The 26530-nt window shown below is 43.0% G+C and overlaps 1 protein-coding gene across 1 annotated transcript; it reads right to left on the reverse strand.

Annotated features, from left to right (window-relative positions):
• Positions 1–1318: 1318 nt before the first annotated feature.
• Positions 1319–25966, reverse strand: vat1 (vesicle amine transport 1). The gene is made up of 6 exons (XM_054607458.1): positions 25176–25966; positions 19409–19616; positions 8412–8582; positions 7110–7199; positions 4797–5038; positions 1319–1633 (listed from the first exon to the last, which is right to left on the reverse strand). The coding sequence occupies exons 1-6, from the start codon at positions 25626–25628 to the stop codon at positions 1361–1363; spliced, it is 1437 nt and encodes a 478-aa protein (XP_054463433.1). The 5' UTR covers positions 25629–25966; the 3' UTR covers positions 1319–1360.
• Positions 25967–26530: the final 564 nt, after the last annotated feature.

Below are 26530 nucleotides of genomic sequence, written 5' to 3' on the forward strand. Positions count from 1 at the left end.
TCAGGGAGGGAGGACAGCCTGATCCTGAGGGGAAAAGGGCTGATATTCACCTTCTTAACTTGCTCATTTCAGACGCTTCGCTGTCTCAGCATGACAGTGCCTCTTTCATCACATTCAGGGTGTGTGTGTGAGTGTGTACTTGTGGTTTGTTTGAGCAGAAACAAATTCTCTTTTAATTGGCACTGCGCACTTCTTGCCAACAGTTGGTCAGCTAGAAAAATCTGTAACTAAGGAGAAGGAAGCTGAGCAATGATTTCTGCCTCCCTATTCAGCACTGCACAGAAAGGCTCATTATGAGGGAGATTCATATTCAGGCAAGTTCAAAACTGCAGTCACTATAATAACTTCATTGAAATTTGGTGGGAACGGATGAATTTTGGAGCTGTCTCCCTCTCTACTAATAGAGACTGATACCAAATATATATCGCAGCGAAGGCCATATAAATGATAACCAATGATGGGGCGTTTAGCATTAACACCATTGTCTGAGCAATCAAACTTCATGATCAAAACCATGATGCAAATATCTCCAGGGGAGCTTGGGTGCATCAGCCAATCACAGGCATCTCTGACTCATCCTCAGTGACATAACTAAGCATCGGACACTAACAGAGCAACGTGTGGGTGCATGTGGTTCTCCGTTTATCTGCCTGTCTCTGTGCCAGTCTGTGGGTCCGACACCGTGAATGGGTTGGGCGTGAGGGCGTGGGGGCGGTGGTGGTGGTGGTGGTGGCGTGGGAGGTGGGGGGGGGACTCAGCACAGTGAGGGGGGGAGAGGAGGTGGCAGGTGGAAGTCAGAGCAGAACAATTTAGCACAGTGGGAGTCGAGGTGCGGAGTGGCGAGGTGTCGAGGGTGGGGCCGGAGTGCGAGCAGGAATTACGGTTGTCAAGGAAACAGTAATTTGCCCCAGGGCCTGGACCCTACCCACAATCCTCCACGGCTCTCTTGTTGCCGTCATTCCCAATAGTAAAAATAATTTGAGTGTTTGCAGCTGCTTTCTAAATCTTGTTAGAGAGATATGTTTGGAGCTAACAAGGTGTTATACGTGATTGGACACATTTTTTTATTTTTTTAAATAAAGGCAAGAAAACAGGAGGGGAGGGGAGGTGGGCGGAGCCAGGCCTGAGTAAATCACTGCCATCGTGGATTCGCAAGGGTGAGGCGGAGGGCAGGTGGAAGAGATGAACGATCGACAGTGGTGTAATAATTTTGTAATCTATCCTTCTAGCTCCTTCCAATCCTTGCTTACACTCCACCCCCACCCTCCCACCCCATCCTCCTCCATCCTTCCACCACCCCACCCCCTTCTCCCAGGACACAAACTCCCTGCCGGTCTGCTTGACTATCCATCCCTCCCTCTCACTTCTCCTCCTTGTTGGGCTCTTCCTTCTTCTCCTCCTCCTTCTTCTCCTCCTTCTTGGGCTCCTCTTTCTTCTTGTCGTCCTTCTTCTCCTCCTTCTTGCCATCGTCCTTCTTCTTGTCATCCTTCTTCTTGTCGTCCTTCTTCTTGTCGTCTTTCTTGTCCTCCTTCTTGGGCTCCTCCTTTTTCTCCTCCTCGGGCATCGGCTCTGTGCTGAGGATCACTTTGCCGATGTTGTTCCTCTCTTGCATCTTTCTCATGGCATCGCCCACCTGGAGGAGGGATAGAAGGAGAAAAGATGATTACATACAGGAAGATTAAAGAAAAAAAGAGGGCAGAGTTTAAATACACCTGTCATTGAGAAAAAACGATTGAGCATAAGCAGTAGTAGCCAGTTTCTCCTCCACCATTTCCACAGCGACATGAGCCTCCTTGCATTATGTGCCTCTAATCTTCTGTTTTGATACCACTGACTAGGAATACAATTTACAGCCTCAAATATCACTTTAATATAGCGTATATGAGAAGCTACATTTGATTATATGAGACTTTAATAATCTTTGAACGGAAATGAAATTGTTGCAGCAGCAACAAGCAAAGACAAAAAAGATAAACAGAAGGATAACAAAATAAATGCAGGGGAATAACATGTTCTGCAAACAGATACTTTTAATATCAGAACTTAGTATAAACATAATATAATATTTATAATTATAAGTGTGCATGAAACACAGACATCAAGCAGAAAGTAATCTTTTTTTTATCTAATATGCCAGTGCTACCAAATGAACCATTTACTTGAATTAGAAAATGATATAATCTTTAAATTGAAATGTGCTCATCATCTGGTCAGAAAGAGTGTCAATGTAGAAATGCTTTATAACGTTTAGCTGAAGATAACATGAGGATACCGTCTGCATTAAAAATATCATGTTACAAACTTTTACTGCATAATTCCTTGTTTGTTATTATCCTTCCTTTTGAGTAAATCTGACTGCTAAAGTATCATATTAATTTCAGCTATATTTAAGAAAACATCAATGAAGCTCCACACACTGTACGTGATGTAAAGAAGCAATGTAATTTGTGCACTTAAGAGAGCTGTGTGCAGACCTCATTTAAGATATCATTGCTGTCTTAACAGTTTTTGGATGTGCACAACCACTATGCATTGTTTATCTACATTTAAGAATGCATTTTGGGAGACAACAAGGTCTGTGGATTATGTCTCCCATCAAAATGACATGACAAGGGCACGTAGCAGGTTAAAGGTAAACTTTAGTAGTAGTTAATCCAATGTTTTTAAACTACTACACTTTCTTTAGTCACATGTTTTGGTTGTGTATGAAAGCTGAATTTATTGGAGTCAACCAATCGTCACTGTTGACAGCCGGACCAGCCAAACCCCAATCCAATGATGGATCAAGCAATTCGGTCCAACTGACTGTCGATCATAACGACGAGAGGAGAATCCCAGTCAGACCAACCCCGCCCTCCTCTTGACCACCCAGCTCTGTCCACTGTCTGTTCCTGTCTCCATCACTTCCCCCTCCCTCCCCCCTCCAATCTCCCTCTTCGTGCGAGGCAGGCAGACCACCTAACGACCACTGCCACGGCAACAGGGCCATCTCCTAGCAACGTAAAGCCTGGCTGAAACGTGTCCCTGACGACACCCTGACGCGGGGGTGGGGGGGGAGCAACTGGTGTCCTTCGGATGAGAGACGCGCATGGCTGAAACTGAAAGGGAGGGAGGGGTGAGTCCGGGAATTGTAAGCGTCATCTTCAATGTGAATGAAAGTCACAGAGAGAGCAACTTAGGCGTTTAGACGACTCCACCCACTTCCATCCTTCACTCTTAAAGATATGTCGACTTCCCTGGCTCTCAGGCATCTCGGACTGATTGTGCTATTTGTGGCTGCACACATGACCATTATCCTCCTGAGTGTCAGTACTGATGTAGATAATGAACCACGAGAAACCACGGGGGGAATGCTTATTTCCAAATATTGTCCAAGCATGTTTATTGATTATTGGAGCATAAACAAAGGGTGACGGAGCATGTAGGAGGGGCTGTGATGGATGCGGTCAGGGCGTGGCATTTGTCCTCGGCTTGTTAGAATGGAACATTTATCTGACTTACTGTCACCTCACAGCTTTTTCTGTCTTAGATGCATAAACTTGAAACTTTCCACACCTGACCGCTTCAAGCCAGACTGAAATACACCTTCGTCTCTCATTTTTTCCAGGCTCCTTCCATGTCTCTTTCTCATACATCAAGGGCCCCTCCCTAAGACAAACGCACACACTGACTAAAGGATGTCACCATAGCAACAAGAGAGAAAAGCAAAAAAGATACACTGTGAGGAGGGAGAAGAAGAGAATACAGCGAGATGGAGTGAGACAGAGAGAGAGTCAATAACCTAAAGACAGAGAGATGGTCTGATATAAAGTGCAGACAGAATGAGAGGCAGAGAAAGAGCGTCAGATGGCGGAGAAAGACAGCAGGTGTTTCTCTCTGGCCGCTGTAACACAGGCCAAAATACTGAGCAGCTCTGACTCGGACAACAGAAGATGTCAGCCTCTGACTCCCTCTTTCTCTTGGTGTTTTTCACATTCTGTCTATTCATATCTGTTAGCAGTGTTAATTTTGCCAGCAACAATCTCACTCTGTCTCTCTGGCTGAGTGAGTTATCCTTGAGGAGACACAGTGCTTCTTGTGGACAAACTTCGCCTGTTGATTGTCGAGCCTTATTGAATCGGAGAGCCACGCCCAGCTCCTGCAGATCCCACTGCAAAAACTCACACACACAGAAACCCACCTGGCACTCGCTCTGCACTGAATTCTGGGTGACTGGGTTGTAAGCACATGGTGTAAAAATTGATGTAGTTCAGGTGTAAATGCACCCATGTCACAATGAATCATCTGGACATCCAGTGTGAGGTGCACAGGGTTGCATTTAGTCACACTAACAACCAGGCATAAATGGATATGAAACCCACATATGAAGGCTGTTTAACGGAAATTCATCTTTGAGTATGGATTCAACCTATTCATCAAAAAACAGAGCTCAAATTGTCACTGAATGTGAAAACGCAAATGTCCCTGTACAAATTCTTCCTAATGTCCGATTGAGCCCATGTGTAAATAGTGCTGCTCATTGTCCAGAGAATTCTCAGCAAATAGCAAACATCTTAGAGTGAAGAAGAGTCTATGTGGGGGATAACGAGATTTGTGAACTTCTGTCGTCCAAAATGGTCAGAGAAATAAAACAAAAAGGCAAGCGACTCTGTTGTTTATGGGCAAATTACCATGTCCAGACCTGATTTGCTGGACATTTTCTGGATTACTGATGGGAAAACAGCTATGATATGAATATTTTCATTATTATGACTGAGATAAATTCAAGGTAAAGGCAACCACAGTAAGGCACAAACCTGCTCAAGGTGCCAGGTGGAGTCAATGCGGGGCTTGACCTTGCCCTCCTTGTAGAGATCCAGGATGATGTTCATGGCCGAAGTGAGGAGCTCCATCTCCCCGTCCAGGTAGCCCAGGTGGAAACCGCACACTGACTTGTTCCCCTGGATCAGGCTGAGCGTGTGGATGGAGAACTGATGGTACCAGTTCTTGGCCACAGCGAGCAGGTTCTTCTTCTGGCCGGCTAGCATGTTGGATGTTCCTGATGGAGAGGGAAGGTGAAAGGAGAGAAAGAAGCTCAATCTTAAGAGCATATTTTCAGGGTACATTTCTAAATCTTTAATTGATTTACTGATGATGACTCGATTAGAGGTTCTGGTTCTTTTTTTTATCAAATTATCTGCCCGCTCTCCCACTTTCTCCGTTTTCCACTTTTCTCTCATCTGATCAACTTCTCTCTTTTAGCATCATTTGGTTATTGACTAGGCAGAAAAAGTGACTGAAAGGAACGTTTACCACTTTCTCTATTTATTTGATTTGTAAATTGAATGTGTATGTATTTTGGCTGTTGATTGAGAAAAACAAGCAATCTGAAGACATAATGTTGGGCTTTGGTGATGTTTCATCTTTTAATTTTTTGCCAATTTTGTTACTAGTTGAGTCAAACAATTATTGACAAAAAAAAGAGACTTATTAATCATTTGGCAGTATGTTAAATCAACATAAAATGTTGTGAGGTACCTCTACTTGTTAGTTCTTGTTTATATCTTTGCTCCGCCTCTTTCACACTCTCCTGCACCTTCCAGACTGAAAACCTCTTTAGCACTTCGGCTCTCACTGTCACCACATCCTCCTTTCTATCCCCTCAGTCTGTGTGCGAATAGTCTGCTATGCTCTCACTGCTCCTGTGTCTCTCTCAGGGGAAACAGGGGACACAAAGCCCGCTCTGAGGGAAGACAGGGACCCGGCCTGCTACATTCAGACACATTCCAGGTTTCATGTGGATAGAACGCCCATTGTTCCACCATGCATACTTCTAATAAGCTGGACGAGAAGCAACCAGCACAGAGGGATCGGGCGGGTGGGGTGGACTAGGGGGGTAGAGGAGTTCTGCAGGGATGAGAGAGGATAAATGGGCGAGGCACCATGCTGGGTAGGGGTTTTTGTGCCGCATGCAAAGGCAAGGCCCTGTTCTTCATGGATGCCGACCCCGCCCACTGTTGCATGCATGCTGGTTCCAGATTGGCATCGCCACAGAGCGAGCGTAAAGGCCTTCCCACAGAAGACACACAGCACACTGAGGACATGGAGCTCCATAGAGAGGTCACACTGCCCACCAGGAAGCAGCTCTATCCAGTGGAAACCCACCACTATTCTATGTAATGTAATAATTTACTTAGCATTTACACTCCAGAATCTAGTGGAAAATGAGCAGTTGCTTTTTTTCCAGATGTATTAAATAAAGTGGAGGCATATTTAAAATAACAAGCTGTAAAAAATTACTTCAGAAACACTTTGTAAAGAACTTACTCAACAAGCTTAAAGTTACTGTGAGGGACCTTTAACTGGTTATGAAACATTCTCAATTTAATAAGCAAACGAAACATCAGCCTGAATATTGGCTATTTCCATATGATGATTCTAAATGGCTGTCATTGGGTTCAAATCCCTTCAAATTCAGTCGGAATCTTTCAGCTCAGCGAATCCTCCTCCGGCCAGGAGCCCCGTTTGGAGCACAAAACCGACACCACGCTACTGGAAGCCCCGGCCATATTGCTGGGCCCACTAAAAGCAAGGGAGGCATGCTAGAACCAGAGCCAGGACTGTGCGGGGCAGACTGTCAGACCCTGCTGCAGTAAAATGATAGGTTTTCTAAAAGGACTCTGGTGCTCGAAAAAACACTGCCGCTTTTGTCTACAAGGACGGCCAAAATCAACATAAACTGAAAGTTCCTCGTAGTAGCTTTAATAAACCACATATTAGGGTTCATGCATTACATAAGAAATTCTGGTAATCTGGAGTAGCTTGGTTGGAGAAAAACATACAGCCTGGGGGCAAGCTCGGCGTGAGTCTTTTCTACTGTGGCTACACGATATTTGCTTGTGGAGGTTGCGGCGTCATTTTTATTTAACTTTAGCTCAGAATAGTGATTCTGAATCAGATTATTTTGTGTGGAAAAGTGGTGAAATTGGCAAACATTCTGGGACCATTTACATCAAATCTAATTACATTAACTCCTGGAAGGGCTGTGTTTCATCACGGAGGAATCAAATTGAGCTGCTCCAAACTAGCTCTATACTGATAATAAATAATCTACACTTTCCACTATTTACCATAGGTGATGAGTTTGCCCATAGGCTTCAGCAGGTTGTAGGCCTTATGGGTGTCTGATCCTCCGAGAGGGTCCAGTATAATGTCCATCCCTGGAGAAGAAAAGAGAAGAAAGGGACAGTTAACACAGGTGTGAATTCAGCGAGAGCAGGCTGCCAAGTCTCCTCAGCAACCCCCTCTGCATGCCAGTGTTCACTAGGAGTAGTAGGTGTAGCCGAGTTGTGCCATGTTTACATGAATAGGAACCCATAAGCATGCCAAGAGAGGAGAGGAGGAGAGCTGGGTGAAATCCTACTTGTTTATATTTTCTCATTATTGTCACTGATAAGACAAGAGGGATCAAATGTCTACCAGACAATGTCCAGCCCAGTTCATGGACAGAAAATCAAACCAACCTCTGAACAGATGGTAAAGAATGGCAACCAAACTATGAAGGTTTCTCTGTGTCTTATTTATGTTTGGCCATGGAGGCACAGCCTTAATGATGTTCCTTTGTGCCAGAGGGGACTCCTCAAATTGGGCTGCCCCTCCTTGCTCCGTTAAACCTTGCTTCTATTGATTGTGGGGGGCTCACAGCAGGACTCCGCCTTGACCAAAGCACTGATGAATTGACCGAGAGCCAAAGACAGAGGGAAAGGTAGCGAGCAGGGCTACACATTGATCTAGGCTTAATTAGATACATTCTGTCTAAAGTGTCAGTTCTCACTGTCTTCCTATCTGTCTCAGTAATGTGTGTCTGTCTCGCTCCATGCTACAAAGAACAGGGACGGGTTGGAGAGGGGGACTATCAAATCAGCATAATAATGGTCGCCATCCTGCTAGGAACGCAGGAACTGGATATTGTTCCATTTAGCTGAAAAGCAGCATTTTTCACAGCGAGTCCAGGGCCACATCTTCATGAAACTGCAGATTCATTATTGATGGCAAATCCAAACAGTCACAGTTTAGAGAAATTAGTTTGCTTAGTGGACAAAAAATGACTCCCTACGTACTGTCAGTCTCTTGTACATGGCAGCCAGCTCTGCTAAGAATTGTGTCACGAGAAGTGTTTGAAAATATAACATCTCACTGTCTGCAGTTTGTTCAACACTGATTAACAAATGTGCAGCCACATAGTATTGCTTTGTGCGAGTGGTAACACATTGATATGGAATATTTGTGTATGAAGCACAAATAAAATTAAAGTAAACCTTGATCATAGATTGTTTTCACTGGTTCATTTATTTTCCATTATTTCCAAACCGTGCGCACACAAACTCCACATTTAGAGCACTTTTCTCAGTGCAGATGGCCAAGTGTCTCACCTTTCGGGCTGATCTTGCGTACTTCCTCCACATAGTCCTTGGTGCGATAGTCGATAGGATGCGTGACTCCACCCTGGCTGATGGTCTCGTGCTTGCTGGCGGATGCTGTGCCGAACACAGTCACGTCCTTCACTGTGTTGCACAGCTGAGTGGCTGCAATACCTACACCACCTGAAGGAAGAGGGGCAGGGTTAATAAACGGTTATGATTTTGGGAAATAATATACATATCAGGAGAAAGCTTGTGATTTATTACAATGACAAGGATCCAAGCTTAACTCGTTGTTCAAGGCAACATCAAGACCTGAATGAAGCTCAGAGCAACAGAAAGGCGCCCAAGAATTCCCATTTCTGTTTTTCTATGGCAGATAAATGTGATTTGCATTATTTATTGTCCCAAACAAGCCAGTCAATAACAGTGTGGACGTGTTTTGCTCAAGGGTATGAAAAGAACGCATTAAACACAATTGCATTACCCGGACTGGCCAGGGGAGAATAGACACCCACACACAGATGCACAGACACACACACACACAAATCCAACTGTGGAGAAAGTAGCCATTGTAGCTCAAATGACAAGTCTAATGTTTTGGTTCCCTTATTCAAGACAACCTGTCTAAAATTCCACAGGACAGAAGATGTAGCTGTGGTATCTGTCTTGTTAGGAAAGGAGAGCTGGACAGCATTCTATTGCAGATGACATAAACACAGCTCCTTGTAACCGAGCCCCCTGAAAACAAAAATGTGCAGGTCGTCAAAGCTGATTTTTAAAGACCAAGTGCTGCGACACTGTGTGCTTCAGTGGATGTTTCAGATATATGTGTTTGTGTGGTCGCTTTATTTAAAAGTGTGTACATAGTTGTGGTAAATGCCTCAGCCAATGTTTGCTAAGGCAGCCAAAACAAGAAGTAATAGGTTACTGATAAGCAGTAGCTTGTTTGAAATGGAGGCTGACTTAAGGACTTGAACTGAAAGGCATTCATAAAGGTCATTTATGCCTGACCAAGTAAAGAGCACATCTTATCTGATACTGGAGAATAAAGCAAAACAAAACATGAGCATTTACATCCATTTTAGCATGGCATAGCTGAGCTTCTGGACTGCTGGACAGGTTTGGATTACCTGGATGATGAAATCATGATTTGCTTTCTTACATAGGCAACCAAACCCAACATTGATTAATATACTCACCCACTGAGATAAAAGGGAAGACTGGAAGATGGGCCCATGCATGTTTGATTAGACTTGTGCAGAAGTCCTCAAAGAGGAAGATATATCGTTAATCTATCACATTTCTTATCCTGTCACGTGACATCTATAAAAATAAAAGCTTCTTCCTTTATTCTTATAGGCTAATCTGAGAAAACATCCACAAAGAAATGACACGTACTAGTTCAGACTGTGAATTGCACCATTGCTGTCTTGTGTATTCCCGTAAAAACTTTTCACAATCTAAGAAAATACGCTTTGAAATCAGCTGTGTGACAATGAATTTAGGAGAATTTTCTCAACACATAAAGGTATACATAATCCTTCTGTTTATCTAAAAAAAAAAAATGGATAAATATGTTTTCTTCGACAGCTACATGCTTCTTTTATAGTCTATTTTGTATACTCAGTGTAACTGGAACAGTCATTGTACAGTTGGTTGATTACCTAATTTCCTTTAGGATGCTTGATCTTAATATTAAAATGATTATGTCTTTATACTGTATATTTTGATGAGTATAACATTAGATGACACTGATGCACCTCTGGTCCTTTTAGCTCAGCATACAAATTATTCTGAGACATTGAACCAGTCGAATAGCCCAATTTCCTCAACGACATCCTGGCAGTTAGTCTCTGAGGCTGCACTATCGCATAAAAACACCACTGACACGAGCCAAAAGAAATGAACTGAGATGTAATGATAAGATTAATGACAGATCCCATTATCCTCTTTATTAATCTCTGATCAGGAAATGCTCAGCATGAGAATGAAAAAGGGTTCATTTCTGGACCTTTTGTTTAAACTTTCTTTTAAAAAGCACTGAGGGCTTTGTTACAGAAAATTGTCCCGTTGAATTTTTTTTTAAAAAGGACAAATAACTTCCCTGCTCTCAATAACAGTGTTAAGACGAAAAACATCTCTGATTTGAGGTTCTCATTTGAGATCTTATGTCCATGTGGGATGATAAGACCGCTACTACGGACACTGAAGGGAGAATTTACGAGGAAACAAAATCAGGGCTGTTGCCGTTGGATGTGAGGGTTGTTGCTGCTGCGTTATAACAGCACCATCTCTCCTTGTCCTCAGTGAGAAACCAAGTTTGTGTTGCCAAGGAAACCTCAGCCAAATTGCAGGCAATGACTGAGCAAAGGGAGCCATTTTGTTACATTGACTGCTCTTCCTTTGGTCATATAAGAGTCATTTGAAGGCAATCATATGTTTGTCATCAGTTTATATTTGACAGACTGGGCTTTGGATAGACAGCGTGTGTCAAGGTTTTTATATGTTCAGGATTTATAGCTTACTTTTACACATTTTGTACACATGCAAAGACTACAAGCAAACGTGCATCTGTTTGCCTTTTACACACAGGTTTTTACACAAGCACATAATTGATTATTTATTTGAGGTAGAAGGGAAGATAAAAAAAAGTGAGAAAATGTTGAATATGCATTGTCTGAGTGGGGCTTAAGAGCTGTTTTGTTCCAAGTGGCTCTGTCGCATAGTAGCAACCCTCACATTCAGGTGTAAAAAAGGGTCCAACAGGATGATGCATCCATTAATCCCACGTTCTTACAACCAGGCACTCGCTTATTAATATTTAACTTATGCTGCTGTAATAAACACAGTGATTCACCTTCTGTTTCTGCTTTATTAAGTCAGTGAGCAATGGGAAGCAGCCTCTGCTAAAATCATACTCTATTCTTAAAGACTGAATTCTTTAAGAATAAAACCATTACTTAGAGGACAAAAACAAAAAAATGTTTTAAATAATCATGTCTTTGTTCTTCAAAATTTGGGGAAGGTACCTGTTTCTGAGTTCCCTGAGAACAAACTCCTGATCTCCCATCACAAGACTGCTGAGCTGTGCCAAGAACCCCTTACTGCTCCCCCAACTCACCACACACACACACACACACACACACACACACACACACACACACACACACACACACACACACACACACACACACACACACACACACACACACACACACACACACACACACACATATACATCCACAGATCACATGGAGAGAGGAGCTGCATGTATCAACTAATCTTCACAAGTATGCACAAGAGAGTAAAATATTAACCTTTGATTAACCAAGTGCTTCAGTTCCAGTTGTTTCCCTGGTTTTCCTGATTTATAGTTCCTCCCTCTATATCTACTTCTTTAGACAAGAATCCTCTCCCTTGGTAGGGGCTGAGTGATTTAAGACCATTCACAAACACTTACCCATTCCTCCTGGGACGAGAAAGCAGCTTAAGCAAATTCCTGCTGCTAATTGTTCTCCTCAAGATTCAGTTGAATTGTTTACACTTGGAAATTAGGAAAACGTCAAAAAGCATCCACCTATTTTTCTCTCTGGAGAAACAGGATACACAGTTGGGTTTTGTCTTTCCCTGAACCCTTACATACTCACAATTTGGCACAAATTGCACTTGGCTTCCATAACATGACTGTTAGGAGTGAAGAGGAATTTTCTCCAAATCACAGTGGAATCCAGACTGACACTGAGGCCACTGTTATTGCTCCACACCCAGAGCTCAACAGTATGGGTGGGGGGTTATCAGAAAGGTTTTTCAGATTTATAAAGAAATAATGGATGAACACCACGTCCACATCTCTCATCATGATTCTTGTCCAAATGAAAAAAGGTCTCACATCAGAGCATTTCTCAACTGTGTGAGCCAGGCTGTGATCTCAGGTGTTACTCCGGGGACGGCTGGTGACCATATGTCTGCTGTCAACACCAACGAGATGACTGGTCCCTTTTCTCTGAGCTCCGTGTTGTTTTCTTGTGTTTTTTCGTTTGCATTTTTTTCTACATTTCCTCAAGGACTCTCGTCTTTCTTAACCTATCATTAGCCTGCGGTGGTAGCGGCTGACAAAGAATGAAATACAAACGTGGACCCAAGAATCTCGTTTTACCGAAAACTTGCTGTGGCTGCGTTACAACATCAACAAGCTGAACCAAATAAATTTACTTTTTATTGCTACTCTGTGCAGCTCTAACAGAGTTTAGATATCCTGTTTCTGTGATAGGAGCTTTGGTTGGCTGCTTGTGAACGTGTACTCTTGAGATATTACTCTGCATTATGTAACCTTGGTGTTTTTTTTTGGGATGACTGTGTAAGTGCACACACTGTGGGCTTGAAGAGCAGTTTAATGTGCTCTCTCTGATGGTGAATTTATCTCTGTGCAGCATAGAGGAAGCCCAATTTTAGTTACTGGTTAAATGAATAAAAAATAAATGTGTGAAGGGGTCCCAGTGATTGAGTTTCTCACACTGCTAACTTAAACAAACACAGAAACACAACACACACGCACATAGAATGCACTTATATGCATGGTAACAAAATATATTTCTGACATAAACCATTTTCTTTCGTTGCATGAAAACAGATGCAAAATGAAACCCAAGCTGGTGCACACTCATCCAGTTTCACACAAACAGGTGTCCTGAAGAAGGTTTCACATACACCTGCGCCTGTATGTGGTGGTTAGGGTGGGGGTGGGTGGATGGGGTCATTTGTCAACGGCTGCAGCGACGAGAGCGCGAGCGAGCGATGTGATTGGTGGGTTAGGTTGGAGGTTGCCCTGGTTTCCCTCTCCTATCAGTGCAGCTGATCTGCCAGCGGCGATGCCAGGCCTGGGGAACACAGAGACGGTTCAACCACGCAGCCCAGACTCCCGCTAAGTGGTCAGACTGAATTAGCATTCTCTAAACTAGGGTAAGACCTCCCGATCAGACAGCCTGGGAGAAGAGGAAATCATTTTCAAGGCACATCAGACTTTTATCGTGGCTCCCAGGAACAATGGGTCCATAAAAGAGAGAGTTTTAAATACACTTGTGCAAATGCACTTTGTTATCTGGTATATTTTATATAAAGTGAATGAGAACAATAATCTGTTGAGGGAATCCTGGAAAAAAATGAGATAGAAAGTTATATTTCTTAGCTCTCGCGTGTAATCAACCAGCTTCCAAAGATATTTTTGGCTTCCAATTTTTCAATCCCATCTGCAGTCAACTGTGTTTTGCACTGAAGGCTCATATGCCTGAGGCCCTGCCTGCAGGTTTGACAGCATTCATGTAGATCTACACAAGGATCGGGCTCTCATTCAGCAAACCCAAGAGATCCAGCCACCTGTTCTTATTGCTATAAGCATTTACAGTATGCCTCTGACAGAAGTTGAAGTCCTGTTTGTGTTTTGTATAGACAATGTTACGTGACAAGGCAGGTAGTTCTGCTGATGAGCAAATGCATTAGAAAATATCTGGTTCTTTGATGAAAAGTCAAAGTCCAAATCACAAACTTAAAATGATATTGTTTGTGCCAGTAACACTGAGTCAAACCTAAAGATCATATATTGTAGAAACCTGATAAAACCTTCAACGTTTCAATCAATTGCCTTTCATATTTAGGGTCAATCTTGGGATAAATTTGGCAACTATAGTGTTTTATTTTCAATTGCAAAAGTGAATCATCCTAAATTGACCACAGCAATGATTTGAGCTTTATACTGACTTCATCACAGTATGAAACATGATTTCTAATAAACACATCTAAAACAATACTTAAAATGAATGGCATACACATAAACCTATAATATTAAATATTAATATTAAATTATACAAGAGAGGGGCTGCACGGTGGTGTAGTGTTTAGCACTGTCACCTCACAGCAAGAGGGGCTGGGGTTCAATTCCAGGGCTAGACGGCCATCTGTGTGGAGTTTGCATGTTCTCCCCATGTCAGCGTGGGTTCTCTCCTGGTTCTCCGGCTTCCTCCCACAGTCCAAAGACATGCAGCTAAGGTTCATTGAAGACTCTAAATTGCCCGTAGGTGTGGATGTGAGCGTGAATGGTTGTCTGTCTATCAGGGTACACCCTGGCGAACTGTCCAGGGTGTACCCTGCCTTCGCCCATTTGACAGCTGAGATCGGCTTCAGCACCCCTGCGACCCTTAACTGGATAAGCAGGTTACGGAAAATGAATGAATGAATGAATGAATATACAAGAGAGTACAAGTACAAGTTTTTAACTAGAAACAATATTTTTACGATTGTGAAAATTACTTGCAGAGCCAGAAGCTTATAGATTACCATTAACAATGATTTAACTCCTTAGCTGTGACTGCTATTACACATCACTATATGTTGCACCCACATGCAGCAGCATCAAGATTTTCCAGAAAATCCTCAGTGTAACTTGGTGTAACTTGTACAGCTGTAATCTTATACACAGACACTGCAGCAAGTAGCAGCTACAAAGTATGGAAGCCTGCATAATTAGCTTGTGGAAAAAAAACGGTTAGCCTAAACAGCACTGAGGATGTGTTAAATCTAAGAGACAAACCCCAAATACACTTCTGTGAAGCTTTATGAGAGAAGATGATTGAATGCATTTGTTATAAAGTATGCCGAAGCACCTTACAGTCCTATTTGTTGAGCATGTTTCTCTGCAGTGTGAGAACATCCAGTTGGAATCCACAAACTCTGGCAGCATCTGTGCTAAAATGTCATGGAGTGGGAGGTGGTTGAGGCCATGAAGCAAAATCATCAGATAAATTGATGACACAGGTTCCCATAGCGCCACCTAAATCATATTATCCATTCCACATCTGCAACACAATGGGTGACACTTGACGTTGGCCTGCAGCCACTTGAGAGCTGATAAATAAAACAGAGGGGGACGTCATCATTGGAAGCAACGGAGACCCATATGTATATGCAGGAATGTGTAGTGTGGGTGTGGTGGCCAACCAGGGTTCATAAACATAAGGACCAGTTCAGGGAGAGGTCAGAGGAAAGGCTGCTGGCACAGTGGAAGACCCACGAGATACGTCTAAATGTCGCTAAATATCTCCCCGCCCAAGCCCTATGGGGAAAACAAAAGGAGAAAACGTGCACTCATTCCCCGATGACGAGGAATCAAGCACGGATATTATGGCGAGGTCACGCAGAGGGAGAGGAGGTTACGGAGGAACGGAGGGCAACGGCGGAGGATGCAGATGTGCAGTGCGGTGGAGAAGGGAGGCACGATGGGAGGAAATACAACAAGCTATTGTTTGGAGAGAGAGGACAGGAGCTGACCCACGGAGAGGCAGCTGAGGACTATTCATACACACACACACACACACACACACACACACACACACACACACACACACACACACACACACACACACACACACACACACACACACACACACACACACACACACACACACACACACACACACACACACACACACACACACACACACACACTGCACCAGTCAGGCATACTGCACTGGTCCCCTGATTGTGATGGGTAAAGGTCACCTTTTGAGGAAATTATGTTCTTATGGGGAGCTCTTGATGAGTTAACATGGCATCACCTGCAAACTTAAATCCACGGGGAAGAGAGAGGCAAAAAGACAGAGACAAAGATAACAATATCCTCCTACTAGCAGCTCTAAAACTCTCTAATTAACTTGTTGTATCGCCTATGTTGTTCTCCTTAAGGTCTCTCTATTTCTCAATTTTTTTCCTATTAAAGAGTTTCTCCTTATCCAAGTAAAGGGTCTTAAACAGTGTCATATGTTGTTCACATTGTAAAGCCCTCTGAGACATAGCAGGGACTGTTGACGCTATGAACAAAATCATCTTGACTTTTTACTTTTGTTTAGAGAAGAAATAATGAAGAATCTATTTATCAATTAGAGGGTCACTTGCCGATGAACAATTCCGTATATCATGACAAAAATATAAGTACCTGTTGAAGATGATCATATCATATGAGTAATATCAAATGTTCATTTAGAATTAGTTTTCTGTTTTGGGGGCTTTGGAGACAAAGCAATCTAAAAGTAATTCAAAAGAGGAATAACGGTTTCCCGAATGTGATTATGATTTATTACAGTAAAAGGAGAAATTGCTTCTCAAAAAAAAAAAAAAGTCTGTGTCTGTGGCTGCTGTTTGGTAATCATAATCACCACAAAATGTTCTCCTCAACTGTACAAATAGGCCCAGTTAATCTCAAGTAAAAGCTAACTATTTTATCTTTGCAAAACATAGACTGATCTAGCAGGAATGCGGGTTGTGCAGGCACGTCTGTCACACAAAATCACTGCTGTTAAGTTGCTTACAGGACTTTATAGGCAATCATCAGTTGCAAAGTTTTGTGAGACAGTCTGACGAGTTGAAGTAAAGCCATTTAACCTCAAACAAATACTCTGTGTGGTTAAATGGGGTGTTCACTGGAGTTGTGGGCAGGGTAGAGTTGTTACAGACTACTTGTTAATTACTGTTTCACAATCAAAATACAATACATGCTCTGTATTCTGATGTGTTAGTTAGAACTACAAATACTTGTGGAAACGTAAACTGAAACAAGAATTTTGATTGAGGCCATCGTGGTGGTGGTCCACATTTTCTTGTGACGTAATACAGTCAAATAAATGCCATCTGAAATTCAAGTTGGAAGTCAACTCAAAGTAACTGCAAGCAGAGAACATTAGTGAGGATGGTTTCACAAAATGGGGAAATACTTGAAAGTTTCACTTCCTCAGGCGTCTTAAAGATACTCTTTGATCAGCTCACATCTCAGACATATGTGACCTGACAATGCATTTAAAGATATTATGCCAAAAAGGGAACCACGCTATTAAATGACATTACTTCAGGGCTGCAACTAACACTTAGCCTCATCATCAATTAACATGTTGATTATCTTTTCAGGTTAATCATTGAATCATTTGGTTCTGTAAAAGGTCAAAATGATTGTCGAAATGCTCATAAAATTTTCCCAGAAACCAAGGTGATGTCTTCAAATTGCTTGCATTGTTGGACAATAGTGCAAAGCCCAAAGATATTCAAATTACAGTAATATAAATCAGAGAAAGCATTTGAAAAGTCAGAAGCAGTAAATGTTTGGCATTTTTGCTTGATAAATGACTTCTGTTTGATGAGTTGATGGTCAAAAAAATTATTGTTGGTCGACTCATACATTAAACAGATGAATTCATATTTGCAGTATGTTACAATATTGCTAAAATAAGCAGTTCCTGTATTGGAATGCATTTAATGAGGAATATATGCCGCCCTGTGTGCAATATCTTTGATAATATTAACAAAATATCAGACTTTATGGAAAGACTCCAGCACCATGTGAGCCATGCAGCCCCACAATGGAGGGGAGGTGAAGGAAGTGCACACCTCTCACACTTTTCCACAAAAGGTACTACCATCATGTTCACTGCTATTAAAAAGAAAGTTTAAAAGTTTTAATGGAGCTGCGTTGTAGAGCATACAGCATGATAATGATTTACACATGTGAAGAATGACAGAGTGCAGTGAAGCAGACTGTAAAGCAAATGTTTTTGTCATAGCCTCAGTAATGTGCTTTTACAATCCTGATGTACGGACAGCTGGCGAGCCGAGACTGGCAGCCAGCCCTGAGAAACCAGAGACGCCGCCTCAACCAAACCGGTGGGGAAAAGAGTCTTACACCACACTTCCACAGCATTCCTCCTATAGCAGACATACTCTGCTCAAAAAAAGCCCTGGCAAGATGTGTGTTCACAGGGATGAGTGACATCAGCTGGATGATATGGTGAACGCAAACATTTGGGATTCCACTGTAAACCACCAATCCCACAACTATGAGTCTGTTAGCTGCTTGGGGGAAACGGCACAGTTGAATGATGATCTGATGTACGAATCCATTCCTTTTTCAGTGCAATTGTGGGAATATAAAGAGATACATCCACCTGGGCCGGGTTGTCTCCCACAGTTTTACTGTCATTTCTATTGTCTCGCAGAGAGAAAATGGGCTCAGGTTTCATTATGCGCTACATCTTTCAGCCATCTACGCCCACACACTGTCCCAAATGCCGAGGGATCCCTTTCTGACTCCCTCTGCACAGACAGATTTGGAATGAGAGGAAAAGGGAAAGCTGCTCACCAGCAGATAGTATGAGAGAAACAGGGAAAGAACCTTTTTTTTTTTGGCTAATGCACTCCCCATTCTCTCCAGCTGGCGTAATTGTGTAAACACAGCAAAATCAAATGCTCCCAGGCTAGGTGCATCACGCCCCAAAACAGGTGCTTTTACTCCCTCAATTACCATCTTTCTCCCACCCACTCACTCGCTCTGAACTTTGACCTCGCGGTGCAGGTGGCAGGTGCTCCAGTATGAGTGCAGTCCTTAAGAGAGTGCAAAAACAGTGAACCATAGCTCATACCAATGAATGGTGGGCCCTTCTCCAACAGCCATAATTCATATAAAAAAGAAATGCATAAACAGGAGGAGCAGATTAAGAAGACTTCTGGTAGTGTAAACCCAAAGACGTTTCCTTTATGTCATAGTAGAAGCTTTGTATCTTTGTGTTAAACTTCTGCAGAGGATTTCTAAATGATTATCTAGAAAACTACTCAAAAGACTGGTTGTAAAATACTGAGTTGATTTGTGTGGCTGCTAACTATAGAGCAGTTAGCAGAGTTGTGGGCCGACATCTACTGAGAAGAAAATCAGATTTCATGTGGTTTTCAGTTGCAGGACTACACCATAAATCGAGTTATTCATAGATACTACAGCAAACTGTTAATCAATATTTGCTTTAGAATCATGGCTGAATTATTAATCAATTCATAATGAATTCAACTATCATTTAAATTAAAGACCCTTCATGAAAGGTGGTGCATCCACTTCCAACCTAATATTGACATAAATTAAAAGGGTTTATGTATGCATGCATGCTGTGTATCCGTCTCTGTATTTGTGCTTATCTCGTTACCTGCAGCAGCATGAATGAGGACGCTCTGGTTGGGCCGCAGGTTTCCGAAGTCAAACAGCATCATGTAGGCAGTGATGTAGTTCACAGGGAGGGCTGCTGCCTCCTCAAAGCTCATGCCCTCTGGGATGAGGAAGGTGTGGGTTGCCGGCACCACGGCCACCTCCTGCCACAGCCCAAAGCGGTTCAGCACCATCACCTTATCGCCGACCTGGAACAGAAGGCGCAGGAAGAGCAAGGGATGAAAAGGAGGTAAAGCAAAGGGCTCTCTGTCTGCTTTCCCAGTTACTGAAGACAATGTAACCTAAGGTAATGATGGGTACTCAAGTTCAAGCTAATTTGATTAAAAAAAGAGAGATAAGAGATAGATATGCTAACATGCAGCCACCTCGTACACCAAACCTAAAAGTGTTTGCTCTTAAAAAGTGCAAGCAAACAATTAATGCGGTAAACCACAGCAGAGTAAGAGTAGTAACTGTATTGACTTTGGAGGGAAATAACAAAGCCACAGAAGAATCAGGGTTTTAAAAAAAAAGGAAGTGGCTCTATTTTTTGTGGCTTCTTTTTGTTTGGCATGTCAGATGCTTTGGGGTTGGTGGCAAAGTAAGATAGTGGTTCTTTAAATGATAAAATGTACGAGTATCATTTAAGCATTTTTAAAAAAAAAAATCTTTCAGAACCAGTGAGGAAGCCACAAACATCAGTCAACGTGCTGCTCGCCACAATCACCTTCGTGTCATTTTACGCTTCCAAAATCTAATCAGTGCAGGTTCCTCTGATTCACAACTGTCTCTTTCCAGAAGGACAAGGCTCAATGTAAACTTACCCCTCCGGCACCTCACTAACCAATCAGGAGAGCCCAGTCGAGGGACAGAGGAAGCAGAGATGGCTGCAGCATTATAACTCTCTTCCTGTTTTCTTCCTCCCCCCTTATTCACCCCCTCCTGACACAGCTCACCCTCCTGTCCCGTTTCCATTCTCCTCACTTTTTCTCTTCTCTTCTTTCTCTTTCACTTCCTGACTCTTTTTCCTCTTACAACTTTAGAACGTCTTCCTTCCCCTTCTCTAGTCCCTCGTCTTGTCCTGTCTGTGTCTAGGTCTTGCCGCCTTGTTTGACCCACTCTCCTTCCTCACTATTTCTTCATCCTTTATTAGTCTCATACTGTCTTCACCATCCTCTTTCTTTTATATTGTGAGGAGTGTCCCCTATCCCCCCTTCCTCATCAGTGAGACAGGACAATGGGGCCCATCTTCTCCCCTGGCTTCCCTCCACTCATCAAGAGTCCCTGCCAGATTCTTCCCCATGGCTGAGCATAAGACAAGCTCTCTCCTCCTGGGAACAAACCCTCTCCACCCGGGCCTCTCTAATGGTCTGGAGGGAGCAATGCGCCTCGCTGTCTATCCACTCCAATTAGAGAGATCTCCCTCTCCCTTTCCCTTTTCATACTCACATCTTTCCGTTTGGGGCCCTAGTCATTTTTTTTATTTTTTATTTTTTAAATATACTTTCACTTTACCACCGTGGGTTTCTTCTTTTTCATCCCCTTTGTCATTCATGTCCATCTCAGGTTTTTTTATCCCTCTCTTTGAGTCTTCAAACTCATCAGCCTCGTTGGTTTAATTGGGTTTACAGTGTGGCACAAATCGATAGACGGGGGAGTACAGGCTTTAACAGGAAACACACACAAAAATGACTCACATCACATTCAAATGCATCTGCAGCTATTCTTCTGCGCCCACGTAAAGCATGTGAGTTACTGTCAGTCACACAGAATCTGGGTAGGAACATTCAAGGCCACGCTAGCGCGCCTTGTGACAGTTCTGTTACAACATCTTCACAGTGTGACACACACACACACACACACACACACACACACACACACACACACACACACACACACACACACACACACACACACACACACACACACACACACACACACACACACACACACACACACACGCTTTTCTGTTGCATTTCTTTTCTCAGCCTTGATGCCACTGTATCAAATGTGGTCACAGTTGGGGTCAGGACTGAGGGAGCGCTGAACAAAGGCACTTCCAGTAAACTGTACATGAATGGACTTAATCAGATGGTGATTCAATTTTGGGGTATGCGGGCCTCCGAAGTCAGCTGCCTCGTGGCTTTGAGCTTTGCTGATCTCAGCAAAAAATTATCGGAAGAAAAAGGACGAACCAAATTTCTGATACAAGGTTCCTGAGTCAGGTTGAGGCAAAAGATGAAGGTTAAATATAACACCCACACAGCCTGCATGGCAGCTGTCAATGTTATTAAAAGGAACATTATATCTTCCGGTTGTCAGCTGAGGTGTTACTTTGGTTTGACACAGGTTGTATGATGTTGAGATAAGGGCCACGCCCTGCTCTCACATACAGCATTGTGCTGCTTTTTCCACTTTACTGCATCTCTGACTATGCAAATCAGCATGTCATTTAAACAAAAACACGTTATAGTTATCGTGTTTTTGCAGCTTGATTAATATTCGACGCCTTAATGCAACTCCACACTTTCGAAAATGTGAGATCCAAAAGCATGTGTAAAACCACTCTGGACATAAATGAGGGGAAAAAGACAAAAAATTTAAACCCAGCAGTTTATGGAAAATTGTCAGCAGGCCATATACAGAATGAGAGCGAGCTCCTAATGTTGTCATTGTGATGAAAATGAGACATGTAGGATAAAAGAGGAAGTTATATTTGTCTGGAAAGGAGAGAGGATGGTTACACAAAGGTAGAGCAGCATGATAGAGGCATTTACTGACAGCACGTTCAGCAGAGGAAGAATCAAGAGATAATATGAAAGAAGGAGAGATAGTTAGAGGGAGGGAAGGAGGAATGGAGGAAATACCAGACTGACAATGTGGGCCAGAGGGAGGTAATTGAGAACATATGGGTCAGATCCGACCAAAACTCACAGAGGAAGCATAAAAAATGAGAAAAAAGAAGCGGGCCAGGAGAATAAAAAGTGCTGATGTTTGTTATCAGGGGAGCATCGGTGTGTTTTGTGATATTTCCTCTGTTACTCACTGTTACACTTTTCCCCGCACTCCCTCTAGGGTCATTTCAGGTGAGGGCACTAGCATTACTTCATTCAACTTGATTGTCCCCCTTGAGGGGTGCTTGTTTCGCAGACGTTATTGAAACATAATGCGAGGCATGCAGAGGATAATAAATACAAATAAAAACACAAGAGGAAGCCAGCAGCAAAACAATGAAAAACACAAAGACAGGGAGACTACGGGGCAACAATGGTGCAAGAAGTGCTGCCTTTATCAACTTGGCAAATGTCTAATCACATTATATCCGGGGGTTGGTGTTGTTTGAGGTTTTCCAATCTGAGTTATGATACCAAAATGACATTCTTTTGTCAATACATTAGACGAATGGGGACATTTTCTCATTTAGCAAAAAAGCTGAAGCTCTCAAATGCCTCTTTTATCTGTGAGGAAAAGCAATCACTAACATAGTAAAATGTAAGACAGATAAAATAAAAAACAATCACACTTAGCCACCGTTGTTTATGTTCCATTATCTAATTAAATGGCATGAATGTTTCCATAGCTTTGTGCATGCTGTATGTTGAGCCAACTCTGAGACACACCCATTTTGTATGTCTTTGTGTACATTTGTGTGTGTGTGTGTGTGTGTGTGTGTGTGTGTGTGTGTGTGTGTGTGTGTGTGTGTGTGTGTGTGTGTGTGTGTGTGTGTGTGTGAGAAACAGACAGATAGAGAGCTGCAGTGAGTGATGAGCCTCCCAAAAAATTCTGTGCCATGAGGGTCAGCACATTCCCTCTGAGTTGGATGCCAAAAGATCTCAGAGATCTGCATCCATTAGAAAGATTGGCTCCTAATTCTATAAACTAACGGATGCAAAGGGATGCGGGGGTGCAAGGCATTGATGACAAGATGTGTGTTTGTGCATGTGTGTGTAATGCATGACCTTTAAATCCAATCTTCATCACTGACAATGTGGAAAGAAGCTATTAAGTAGTTTAGAAACAGAAGGGTCTTAACCTTCTATGATGTCTGGCTGCTATTGGTCGCCATTCACATTCATATTACTCTGCACAGATTCCCCATCCATAAGGACTTGGCATATGTGCCACTCCCAGCACCGATGCTGCATTTGCTTCACACAGCTGATCGGCCTGATGTTATCCACAGATATTAACTAGCTGTCTGATGTGAGAATATGTGGTGCTCTTACAACAAATGGCGTGAGTCATCACTGGCTCATTTGTAACATGTTGGCTTTGTGTATTAATTGCCTTGCAAAGGCGTTACCGTGGTGATGCCATGCAGCCAGGAGATGGACATATAGGCCTGTGACTCATCATGTCACTGTAAGAAAGGGACTAATAAGTCTCTCTCTCAATCACCACTTCATTCCTTGTGGCTGAGCATTAAAAGAAAATCTGTTTTTATAATGCATGTTTAATTGACTTGGCTTTATTGTGTGTTTGAACTTTAATGTTGATATAGATTTATGAGTGTAAATATTTTCTGAACATGACAGAGGCGATAGACTTTCTATTGACAAAGAGGGCGACTGTTCATCTTCCTCACATCAGGCCGTCTGTTGCGCCGCGTCGCGTCGCGCCTCGCCCTTTCCGCTCGGTGAGTCTGTGCGCCACCTTCTCTCCTGGTAACAAAAGGGCCACCGGTGTCAAGTCAGCCATATTAATAACGGTGGCATCTGGCCATCGTTGCCGCAATAAAATCCCCTATTAATTAAAAGGAGTAGCACATTAGAACCGATGTGGCCTTTAATAGTTTTTTTTTTTTGTTTTACCCAAAACGATATTTTTACAGTTGCATTTAGAGCCGTAAAGGCCCAAGCACGACGAGGATATGCAGACCTTAGCCTACACGTGCACTGCACATATTTTTTTAGCATACGTATTACTCTTTATTAATTTACTATATCTTGCACACATTTTCATTTCAACTTCTTTTGCCACCAATAAACTGCAAAAGATCCAAAGCTTTAATTTTGAAGGCAGGGCAGTCTTATTTCCGGTCTTATTGAGGCTTATCTCTGGCTGACTTGACGCAGCTCTCCGCGCCTTGGCACACATCAAAGCGCAGTATAGCTTAGATACTGGTTGGGAGGAAAGCATCTCGCAGGTTTGAATCAGTTTATTTAGACTTTAGACTTATACAATATATGTGTTGCGTATAAGCAGTGAATCCATCTCCACCTCAGCAACTATTTCGGATTAGAAGTTGCTCCCTGTAAGTGCGCACAGTTCAGCGCAATTAAAAAAAAAAAAAAAAAAAAACGGGGAGACAAGAGGGGCGACGCCTGCTGCTGACTTCATTGTACTCAACTCCTGTCATTGACTCACTTGCGGGCTTCCTTTACGGAGATAAAAATCCAACATAAACACAATAACAGGCTTTTATCCACTTTGAGTTAACAATAATGTCGTATTTTTACGCACGGGTGAATGAATGGATGAGCACCGATAATAGCTCCAATATAAAACTATATATATCCATATTCCTTATCAACATATTACTGTGTTAATTACCTGACACAATAGCCCATTCGCATTAAATTCATTTAAGTCATAAAACTGCTCAGCACTAGCCTACAGTTACCACCACAGCCTGAGCAGAGAGCCTGACACGCCCATACCCAGATGAAGCGAGGCACATATTCATCACTTATAAACAATAAGACAAACACAGTCAAATGAGGCTTAAAGCGCAGAGAAACCAAACTGAGAGGCATGTTTGTGCTTACTTTTCTGTCCGTCACTTCTTCCCCTACAGCCTCCACCTCCCCGGAGCACTCCATCCCCGGGGTGACCGGCGGGGACGGCAGGCGGTCGTACAGCCCCTGTCGAGCCATCAGGTCTGCGAAGTTGAGCCCGCACGCCTTGACCCGCACCAGCACCTCGCCAGCCTTGAGCACCGGCTTTCCCTTCTTCACCTGCAGCTTGACTTTATCATAGCCCCCGTAGCCGGTGAGCACCAGAGCGCGGTAGGTGAACGTGTCCTCCTCGGGGACCTTCTCGGTGGTCGTCGCCGCCGCCGCCGCCGCCGGGGTGGCGGTGGCCTCGGCTGCGGCGGCTGCTGCGGCGGGTTCTGGCTCCGTCTTGGGCGGCTCAGCTTTGGGCTCCTCGGCGGGTTTGGTCTCCTGCTTCTGGTCCACGGCGTTTTGCTGCTCGGCGGCAGGTGCGTCTTCTCCAGACATTGTGCAGGGAGCTGTAAGACAGTGATGAGTCTAGAAAATGACTTAAAGGCTTTTTTTTTTTTTTCTTTTTTTTTTTTTTTTTTTTTTTTTTTTACTTCTTATGCTTCTGTTGCCGTGGAGGGGCTTGTTGTTTTGTCGCGTATGCTTGCCTTGCGAGTAAAAGAGAATGCGAAAGTAAGAGCGTCTTTTTCAGCAGTCTTGCACGGAGACACAAACCCCGACAAAGTGGGCTGATCAGTGGCCAGTGGCTGTCAACGCCGCGCTCTGACAGAAAGTGCGAGTGGGACGAGACAGAGGCAGACTGGAAAACACGGAGAGCTGTGGAAATGCAGGGATTGGCGTCTGCGATTGGGTGTGTTAGACTGTCTGGGTAGGGCTATACGATGAGCCTATATTGCATCAAGCAGTGGTGATTTGCAAAAATTTCAATTACAGCTAAGAGGCAAATGCAGTTTAAGACAACCCATGCAAAACCAAAAACCTGGTGATTACTGCAAGTCTCCATATTACAGTTAAAATGCTGTATAATCATAAGAGCAAAAAGGTATCATGCCAAATGAGGAAGCCACAGTTAGAGATGATGGGTTTAATCCTTGAGATACAATAAATCACCAAACACTCAACACTGTATTGATTTTTCATTGTTGAGCTGACTATTACATATCTTCAAAATAATGCGTATTTGCCCCTTTGTGATGCAAAATGAATTAATAAATGTTTGCAAGTATTTCATTCTGTTGACTGCTGCTTGTTTAACAGTGAGGTGTGTGGTGCTGGAACAGTAGGAGCCTGAGGAAATGTCTGTTTATGTTGCCTATTCTACAATGAGATTTGCAGGAACTTTGGGCCTGCGTATGTCTCATTGTTATAACTTCCCCACGAAGGCAGCTCAGAAAATATGA

Source organism: Anoplopoma fimbria, chromosome 11 (assembly GCF_027596085.1).
Source record: "Anoplopoma fimbria isolate UVic2021 breed Golden Eagle Sablefish chromosome 11, Afim_UVic_2022, whole genome shotgun sequence".
Taxonomy (NCBI): domain Eukaryota; kingdom Metazoa; phylum Chordata; class Actinopteri; order Perciformes; family Anoplopomatidae; genus Anoplopoma; species Anoplopoma fimbria.

Excerpts from the sequence above, each read along its gene's own strand:
- vat1 (XM_054607458.1), bottom strand. The coding sequence starts at position 25,628 with ATGTCTGGAGAAGACGCACCTGCCGCCGAGCAGCAAAACGCCGTGGAC. Across the intron at positions 7,200-8,411 it reads ACGCAAGATCAGCCCGAAAG|GGATGGACATTATACTGGAC; the intron begins GTGAGACACTTG and ends TTTCTTCTCCAG. Across the intron at positions 5,039-7,109 it reads GGGCAAACTCATCACCTATG|GAACATCCAACATGCTAGCC; the intron begins GTAAATAGTGGA and ends CCTCTCCATCAG.